The sequence below is a fragment of the Ptychodera flava genome, chromosome 19, assembly GCF_041260155.1.
Source record: "Ptychodera flava strain L36383 chromosome 19, AS_Pfla_20210202, whole genome shotgun sequence".
NCBI classification, from domain to species: Eukaryota; Metazoa; Hemichordata; class Enteropneusta; family Ptychoderidae; genus Ptychodera; species Ptychodera flava.
The window spans coordinates 32,950,353-32,960,304 of NC_091946.1; the positions used below are offsets into that span (position 1 = coordinate 32,950,353).

Genomic DNA, 9,952 nt, shown 5'->3' on the forward strand with positions numbered 1-9,952 from the left:
CGGACAAAGCACTATATATAACACAAATGAAATTGATTTTTACATAAAATCTTTGATCATTGTGTATCAATTTGTCTCAGGAGGGGTCATATTTCTTCAACGATTTTGGGCATGACAACAACAGCCTGACATGGACAAAACACTGTACATAACACATACCAATGAAATTGATTTTTACTGAGCTTGTGGGCAAGTTAGTTGCTGTATCGTCTCACAAACATATGACACATTATAGTGCTACAGGATTCAGCTGCAAGCCTTTCATTGATCTTTATGAGTGACAATTCACATTCAAGAGATTAGATTTGTTCTCTTGGGCACGCCGTTGGCTCAGTTAAAAAGAATTTGACAATAACAGTAAATTTATTGATTCTAATAAAATTGCGCACAAGGTTCCGAGTTGATAGTAACATTTAACAAAATTTTTGTTAGATCCATGTAGTAATCAGTTTTCATTTCAACATTCACCATGAACAGTGCTTGCTGTACAACTACAGGCTGTTACCAACAGTCAAAAACATGTATCTTCAGTACGCTGTAGTGTAGTGAATTGAAAAAAAAAGATACCAGTATAGGTGATATGTGACGTAAAAATACTGAAGAAAAGGTAAAAATGTTACTGTCACTGGGACTTGTGAATTATTCACCATGAATTATAACCAACCATTGGCTTTATGTAACCATGTAGTCTTTCTTTACAATGTGAGTTACCGTAGTGGCACAGATTGTGAGTCTGATAGAAGTATCACTTAATTTTGAACTCATGCTAGTTCCAAGCCGATATTTATGTATTCCTTTCATTGCCGTTTTCTGTTTTCTCCCAGGATTTGATAATAAAGTATACATCTATGACATCAAGAAAATACACCAGGAAGCCAGTGATCAAGCCAAATCTTTGCAGCCACTCTTTATCCATGAGGGTCACATGAGTGGTGGTTCGACCAATCAGAACACGGTAGTCCTTGAGCACACCTGGCATCCTTGGAAAGAACATCTGTTGATGTCATCGGGTAGTGACGGCTCACTCCATGCCTGGGAATTTGTCGTGTAGAGAACATTCCGTGACAGAAGATGTCATTTGAAAGATCTCAACAAAGTTTTCAAGTGTCTCGAAGAGCCTGTATTCCTGAGAAAAGTATAATAAATAAAGATCTCATGTACCATCTGTCCAAAATCATGGCTGCAAAACACTTGTATATGCTCCCCCTCCCACCATGACTACAACTTCTGTCATTTCAGAAATATGATTAGTCGATAAACCAAGTTGTCAAGAAAGAATAATACAAAAAGCTGAAATCGGAAGTATTAGATACATTTTTAATCAAATCAATAATGTGATAAGGCTATTTGCTATGGTTTTTGTGCTGTGCACATTTTTTGTTGTCATGGATACAGAAAAAAAACAAACTGGTGGCATCTGTGAATAGCACATGAATTTATAATTTGCACATAAAAATTGCTGTGATACAGTTTGCTTCAATTATGCTTGAGAACCTTGTTGTCAATAAAGATCTCATCTACCATCTCTCCAAAATCATGGATGCAACACTCTTGTAAATGCTCCCCCATCCCCACCATGACCAAAACTTCTTACATTTAAGAAATGTGCATGTGACTAGTTGATAAACCAAGTCATGAAAAAATAATACAAAAAACTACATTGGATGTATTAGATACATTTTTAATCAAATCAATACAGTGATAAGGCTATTTGCTATGGTTTTTGTGCTGTGCACAGTTTTGTTGTCATGGATACAGACAAAAACAAACTGGTGGCATCTGTGGATTGCACACAAATTTATAATTTGCACATAAAAACTTCATGTGATACAGCTTTCTTCAATTATTAAAAAACTTCCAAATTTTTACTTCTGAAGAAACTGTCATGAGTCAAATCTCATTTTATGTCTAATTCAAGCAGAACAAAAGTGTACAAAGAATTTGAATAAGATCTTTGACCACCAGAATTGTAACAATGTGTAACAGAAATCTTCGCTTGATGACCAGAAGAAAGAAATCTTCTGTCGCAAAAAAGACAGGTGTTTAACACTGAAGAGGCAATATTTTATATTTTTTTTGTGCGACTTGGTGCACATGAAATGTTTTAAAATGTGCTTTGTGACACAATGTTAGGCAGTGGGCCCTCAAAGGCAATTTTAAACTCCATTGACCAACAATTTTTCTATATGACCACAAGTAGAATTTTTGTTTTATGTTCTGGTATAGGGGTTGACTCAAGGAATATTCAGGGAACTCATAACGTTGATGGCACATTGGTTCAACGGAAAGTGGAAGCTACATTTTATGCAGTTTGTTTCTGTCTGATGTAAAGGATATGAATCAGTTTATCACTATTCTGTAACCCTGTCACCCATCCCACCCCATAGAAAACGATAGGCTTATACCAAAATATGGGGTGAAAGGGTTCAGGAAAAAGTGATCATCTGCAAAATAATCTCCCTGAGGGTTGCCCCCACGTTGAGAATACAAAAACTTTAGTTTACCGGTACATATTACTCTTGGAGTATGAATATAACCTATGGAAAATATATTGCAGTGAAAAATCCATGACTTTCATCACTCAGGCAGTGTCTAAAATATGCTTATTAGGACTCGTATTACCCATGTACGGTACATTGCGCGTCAGATGATAAGAGCCAGGCATTTGTCAATGCGTCAATAAAGAGACTGGCCCGGGAGACTGGTCCATAACATTTACTTTAGCTACTCTACGGTCACTCAGGAGTTTCTTTTGTTTTTGTACGCTCTTCGGTCACTCTGGAGTTTCTCTTGTTTTTGTACGCTCTTGCTCAACTTTCAGCCAATCACTGTTCCATATGTCTCCCAAACGCGCCCGTTCTTCGGTATTGACGTTCAACATTGATTTTATCAAATCACGGCATTCTTTGGAGACGCGATTTAATGGTCTCGGCCACCTTGGCGTTCTGTCCATCGCACTGCGCATCGCTTCAACACCTTCGCTGACGCTGAACGGGTAAGACCCTGTAACCATGTAGAACAAGACTACACCAAGCGACCAAATGTCAGCCAATCTCGGGTCGTGCGGTCGGCCGTCTAAAATTTCTGGGGCAGCATAACCGAACGTCCCACTGTGACTTGTGTGTAATTTCCCGCCGGATTTTTTAAGCTCGACCGACATTCCGAAATCGGCAAGTTTCACATCGCCGTGTCTACAGAGTAAAATGTTCGAGCAAGAAATATCGCCGTGCGCAATTTTCGCTCGGTTGTGGCAGTACGAGACGGCTTGCAAAATCTGCCGGAACAATTTTCTTGCTTCAGGCTCTTGAAGTTTCATCTTTCTTCTAATGTAGGTGTCAAGGTTCCCGCCCTCAGCCAAATTCAGAATTGTGTAAAATTTATCGTCGTGCTGAAAATGATCGTAAATATCGATCACGTACTCGTGGCTTAGACGCTCGAGAAACATGATCTCTTTACGGACGTTGTTGTCGACAAAGTCGTACGGCGCGAGGAGTTCGTCTGTTATTTTCACCGCAACATCGCAGCAGAATTTCTCCGAGTACGCTCTCTCCACCCGCGAGTAGGCGCCGACTCCGAGCTTTTCTCCCACAAAAAGGTAGCCCTTGAGGACCTTGTTACTCGTATTGTTCCGCCACACACCGGATTTTGCTTGTATTGGCAAGTAGCCCGTTTGTGCTATTCCCGGAGAGGTAGTCATACGACCGGCCGTTTCAAATTGCATTGCAGTGGCCCGCTTCGCGACAACAAGCGTCGTGCCGTGAAACTCGCTCCAGGCGTGTATTGTGAAAAATCAGCTTAGGGTCTGTAACACAATAAATCAAATAATCTTGAATTCAATTGTCTCTCTGAAAGAAAGGAAACGAGTGAGGTGTGAACGACCTGTTGCTCGGAACTGCTCACACAAACTAACGATTTTTCAATAAAACTGTCGGTCGATGACGACGCGGTGTGATGAAGATTACGTCCGTCGGAGAAAATTGAAGAACGAAATTGCTAGTCTTGAGTTGTCTTTGTGTCGCTGATTCGCACTGCACTGATCGTTCTCTCTGTGTTGTCCGAATGAATCCCCTTTCTCACAGTCTCCCTTCGTTACGTTGACGGTATAATCTTCTTTCTTTCCAGCAGGCTTTTGCTTCCAGAAAGTTGAATGACGAGCGTAATCTAAGCTTTTGTACCCTATGACGAAGTGGGTCAGAGTAATCTATTCTGAGCACGAAACAAAAGCCAGCGCTTTCCCCGCGGAGTAGGATTTTCGTGGCAGGACTTTTCGACCCACACCGTCTGATCCGCTTGTGGCTGTGGCAAAGCTGCTTTTCGAGTGAAGGAATTTGGCGTTCGTGTCGTCGTCCTCTCTTTAACTGCTCGGTGGGGCCTGTCTGGTACGATTTACGACTGACGATCTACGTTATATTAGCGCCCATAAACTTGAAGGTAGGTCCAAAACACTGTGCGGTCGTTGCCTCGGACAATCGTGTGAATCACTGCAACCTCTGTCAAAAACAGAAAAAGCCAAATTTGTACATGTAAAAGCCCCAATCAACATACGTAAGAAGTACAAAATAAATTCAAGGCGGTATGGTAAACTTGCGAATAGCTTTTACCTTACATGTATGATCGGTAACAAAGATGTATATATCACACCTTTGAATTCTGTCCCAGTTGGCGAGGTAGGGAAGTCGAAGCTCCACGCTGTGTTCGGAGTAACGGTTAACGTGACAGTGTCCGTGAATCCAAGAAGTTATTGTGCAGGTTGTTTACCACAGATAATTACTAAGCTTAGTACTCTAATCCACCTCACGCCACGCCACCACAATCGTGATTGATTTTCCAAAAGGAATAGACGATTACGATCGAGATGGGTCGAGTGTCTGCATAGGTTAATTTTCCAAACATCTTGAAGGAAGGAAGGAAAGACATCTTTGAAAGACGTACGGGAAGAAAGAATTAGATTTTCATTGCTATGTACTTTCATTTTTTGCGATTTAAACGTATTTAAAGGGATACAGTCGTCGGAACTATATGCTCAGAGGTCGTATGGGACCCATACAACCAATGTAAACACTGCATCCAAGGTACGATGGTGATTGATGAAAGTTAAAACATGTCTGTCATAATCTACATCATATAATTTAAATGTTGCAGCTATGATGATGAGGTGCATATATCCTGAACGACATACATTGTTTGTAAACAAGAAACTAGCGCACAGACGCAGTTCCGACGACTGTTTCCCTTTAAATATTTCCATCAGAAACACCGATGACATAGAAGAGGGTCACGCATTACAGAAGACCAGCACACATGCAATGTTCTGCATGTGCAGCTAGAAAGAAAATTCATGAATTTCGTTGAGAGGAAAATAAATTTGCAATATGTAATGCCAAACCAAACCAAAACTCATTGCCAGTCTAGCCATTACTGGCCTTGAACCGTTGTCACATTCCTCTTGAAAAAACTGACACGCTAAAAAAGGTAAAATTTGACCGATGAGCTCTTGCTCATCAAGAAACTAGTGAACATATCTGCAGGTTGTTAGTTCACTTTTGGATTGGATGTTCAGTGAATAGAGATACGCGAATATAAGGAGAAAAGGTTCTATAGCGAACATTCAAGACATAATAATGTACATTATAAATTTATAATAATGACAAATTTATGGAAATCCCAGGACAGGTGCAGGCATCGGACATTGCGAACGGCACGCTCGCTAGTACGGCCCAGTCATCAAAATCAATGGGCCGTGTATCACTCTTCCTTCCCGTAAGTTGTTGACATCCCCGATCGTAATTAATCCCGTAGGTCGTTCGGAACATCACTGGTTCCCGGATATAGAATGATTCTTAGATAGTTGATAGTGTTCAAATAAATGATTGAGAAAATGTAGACAATCAAACCCGCAACTATTGAATTATCGTGTGGTTTTCGGGAAACAATATTTGGGATATATGATTAAAGCGGCTTAACGGGAAGTTTGCACAATATTCATATATGATACGAAGCATCACAAACATACGTATTTATTGAGTGTTATATTCTATTAAATATATACACAGTGTAATCGAATTCCTTCCCAGAGTCTAGGGCGTATTACACTACACACAGACGCCGACGCCAAATGAATAGAGGATTAAGTGTTCGAGTCATAGGGATTATTCAGGTACCAGACAGCGACCATGGTTGATGCGCATGCAGTGCATTTTAAAGTTTTTGGATGGTGCGGGCAGGGTCAAAATGACATGCCTAATGCTATGTCATATTTCTACCAATTAACATTCGTGTTTTATAGACATTTGTCAAAATGACATGCCTAATGCTATGTCATATTTCTACCAATTAACATTCGTGTTTTATAGACATTTGTCAAAATGACATGCCTAATGCTATGTCATATTTCTACCACTTAAAGCGCAGTGGTCGTCGCGCTGCGCATCCTCCTGAGGGGGTCCCCCTCCGTTGTAAACAAATCCAAGAACGCCGCACATGTTACGGTTGATTGTAATGTTTGCGATATTGCGGCTTGTTAAAATGGCGGCTGATCTGTCACATGTATACCAACTAACCAAATGTAACACGCGATATAAGGTCAATTAATCTCAGTTAAATATCTGCTGAATATTGAACAATAATTGCACGCTGGATTGAGATCACATTTGCTCATGATTTTCTTGAATCAGTTGAATTGGGCTCGGCTACTGTTATCGCTCGAGCCATAGAGCTAGACGTACGCATGTACGCATGTATACGCCAACAGACTATCAACGACCGGGCTCTAGTTTTCGACATCGCTAGCAAGGACGAGAGCTTTCATTTCAAGAGGCCCGACAGGAGTACAAAGACAACAACCCAAACTACAGAAATCTACAGCTCGCAGAGCAATGCCCGCTGCAGCAAGAAGCATCTCTGCATCTGTTCCGTTCCGTGATCTGTATGAACGTCCGTGTCAGACCGGGTTTATGGCGCGCTTCACTCGGCTGTGGAGAATCCAACGCAACTTGGGGTGCAAACGAGAATTCCGAGTACAGGTATCAAGTCAAGCGAAGGACCTTTCATAGGTCTTCTTGTTATGTGGGGGTTATCTCACTTGAAAAAGGATTCAGACCTACCCGGCAATCAGGAGGTACAACAACGACGTGTGCCCATCACCAGTAGGCCTACACCAGCTAGCGGTTGGGTCACTGCCATGACCGTGCTCAGGGCCGGGGCACAGGATCTCTCGATACGTCTATGCACGGTGTAGCCGTGCAATTTTCCTGCCAAATGCCGCGAAAACCCGCTCGTTTTGTCTATTGTTTCCTGTCATTTTACTATTTCTTACCACGTAATACTAGGAGAAGTAAGACATGGTGATTCATGGTTGTGGGCCAATTCGTCGCGGGCCGGTACGTTGTGGGACCGGATTCTCTATATCCGTGTACGTCAACGCGGTGACCGTCTCCCAACAACATCTCTCGTGTCCTGCTCTGGCTTGCCGATCATGGTCTTGAGTGTAATTTTTGTGTTAGGCATTGTGCTTGTTGATGGTCTACATATATAGGCAACGTTGATCATTTTAGTTATGTATTTTCACTGTACTGTACATAGCATTGTGTACAACCAACGTGATCGCGCGCGATCAAACCTTTTTGTTCACTGTGTCTGCGTGCAGTAAACTCAGCGACATGTGCTGAGTGTAGTGTCCCGATGTTCGTAGCTCTAGCCTACACGAGTTTATAGATAGAAATACACCACTGAAGTTCGTTTTCGATCTTAATATTTTACTATTGCATGATGTTTAGTCTTACAAAGGCCTTAACAGAGTGGGGGACTGCTCGCATCTCACTCCTATTGAAGTTGAGAAGACTTATGTTTACAAAAATTTATGTTTATCACAAAAAAATCACGCACGCGCAGCGCGACGACCACTGCGCTTTAACATTAGTGTTTTATAGACATTTGATTATGTTCTTCCAAAATTAGGCCTACCTCTGAACGATCACTGACGACAAAATGTTTAAATAGTCGTTTTCAAATTAGGTTAATGTTATAGCAGCCTTTACTTGAGCAAATAGCACAAAGAGCATTAGCGGACAACACGACACCATAAAATGGTAAAATTTCAACGGTTGAACAGGACCGTGTTGATTTTGTCCCTGTTGGCCTAGCAATGAACCACCGGGAGATGGAAAAATTTAGGCAGGATAATAATGAAAACTTAAATAATTTCATAATTCTTTTTTGGCCGATCTTCATGTGATTTATTTTTAGAAAGCAAGTGCAGCAAAGCAGTCTTTTAGTATATGTCCTCCCAAGTTTGGCCTCTCTCTCAAAATTTAATGGTCCACCCCTGAGTTTGGTTTCACATGTAACAAGGTCGATGTCTCTTTGCTTTGCTTTAGAAATGCAACTCGTCTGTGAAACCCACTGAATCCACAAAGTTGACCCAAAGCAGTTGCCAGGAATAGTGACTTTGAACATGGGCAGGGAACGCGTGGAGTCGGGGTAAATGTGACGCCAGCGCATTGTACGTGTCGGTGAACTTCGTAACTTTTTACAAAATACGTCTTTCAACACGGAGCGAATGCTAAAATTTCAAGGGAATACCACAAGTTCACGAGACAGCGGATCTACTGTACTATTGTTAAAGAAAATAATCTAATGTGAGAAACTATTTTGCAAGTGAGTCTTCAAACGCTCTGCAATGCCATAAATGAATGTGGAAATCAAGGGCGGAAAAATCATGGTTGACAAACAATTATAAATAATCAAAAATTTGTAACCCGGTACCCCTGGATGAAGGATATACATATTTCATTGTCACAGATTTGTACAGTATGGTTAGTATATACCGGCAGTTTGATTTGTACTGCGAACAATACATGGCAAACCTGGGGACAAAGTTCGATGTTTCCAGTAGGAGAAAAGAATTAGAATGAATACCTCCCTGCTGGAGGAATTAATACGGCTGGATTTGCAGTGGTTGTGAGTAATAATCCTATGCAGTGACCCATGGGGAAATTCGAACACAAATAAGGGGGCAACATTATATCGAAAATGAAGGAAAATAGAACTTACCAGGACACGCCTGTATGGCTGCTGAAATGTTTTAACAGTCGTTCGTACATGGGATAAACGTGAACTTGAAGATGAGAATCGTGAACTTGCAAAGATCAGTAACCCAGTTCTTGAGACGAATCCAGCGTGCTTTCGTATGAGCGTCTGAAACAGCTGCTAAATAATGAATTTGCCGACACTCACAACCGTTGATTAAAATCAGTCCGGTATTGGTAATTATGGAAAAATGGTTTCATGTCTCCGAATATTTGGACAATTGTGCACAGGTAAACAAGCCAGGCAAACTGAACGAAGGAATGAAGTGAATATCAAAACTCGCAGGTGTTGAGACCGCTTATAAATGAAACACCTGCGTCGCTAATGACAACCTTCGTCAAGGAACTGTAGGTGGGCTGATTTCAATGTGCTCGAGAATTCTTTGGTTTTGGCGCCTGTTCACAGTTTCTCTCTGCTGTTTGTTGCGATAACGCCAATGCATTGGTGTCTTTTCTGTTAAATTTCTATGGAGAGCCCGAAGGTTACCTTGGGTACATGATGCACAAAATGAATTTAGCTTTTGGCAAATATTTGAACAGCGCGGCTATTGAAGCGCTCATTCAAGCATTGTAACCGAGTACCACGTTCTAACGATGTCAAATATCCGCCGTACTAAGGCCGTGCACAATTCCTATACACGAACCAATTCATTTGATATTAAATGAGCCGAGCTTGCGTTTTAATTACAGAGTTTAAAGTACCGACTGTAAATCTGAAGTAGTTATGCATCGAACTGTCTTGCGTGCGCGACTTTTTGTACGCCGCCGAGTAATAGCAAGGCAGATTGGTCGAGCACCTTTTAATAGAGGGCGCTGCTTTCTTTCAACTGAGTGGCACTTGAACCCAGTCGCACCTCGGACTCGCC

General features: G+C 41.4%; 2 protein-coding genes across 4 annotated transcripts in view; one reads left to right on the top strand and one right to left on the bottom strand.

Moving 5' to 3' along the window:
- The window catches only part of LOC139119314 (WD repeat-containing protein 73-like), a 30,983-nt gene extending 29,809 nt beyond the window's left edge, over nt 1-1,174 (top strand). Inside the window, exon 7 of the mRNA XM_070683067.1 lies at nt 825-1,174. Coding sequence (XP_070539168.1) covers nt 825-1,051 — 227 coding nt within the window. The 3' untranslated portion in view covers nt 1,052-1,174. The remainder of the gene's footprint in view (nt 1-824) is intronic.
- On the bottom strand, nt 246-9,512 carry LOC139119317 (testis-specific serine/threonine-protein kinase 3-like). Of its 3 annotated transcripts, none has more exons than XM_070683071.1 (2): nt 9,052-9,512; nt 246-4,490 (listed from the first exon to the last, which is right to left on the bottom strand). In XM_070683071.1, exon 2 carries the CDS (start codon nt 3,719-3,721, stop codon nt 2,774-2,776), a length of 948 nt encoding a protein of 315 aa, XP_070539172.1. In that variant the 5' UTR covers nt 3,722-4,490; nt 9,052-9,512; the 3' UTR covers nt 246-2,773. The 3 variants fall into 3 exon arrangements, with proteins under 3 accessions (XP_070539172.1, XP_070539171.1, XP_070539170.1); XM_070683070.1 differs by lacking the exon at nt 9,052-9,512 and adding an exon at nt 4,642-4,904; XM_070683069.1 differs by lacking the exon at nt 9,052-9,512 and adding an exon at nt 4,602-4,904.
- Nucleotides 9,513-9,952: the final 440 nt, after the last annotated feature.

Excerpts from the sequence above, each read along its gene's own strand:
- LOC139119317 (XM_070683071.1), bottom strand. The coding sequence starts at position 3,721 with ATGCAATTTGAAACGGCCGGTCGTATGACTACCTCTCCGGGAATAGCA.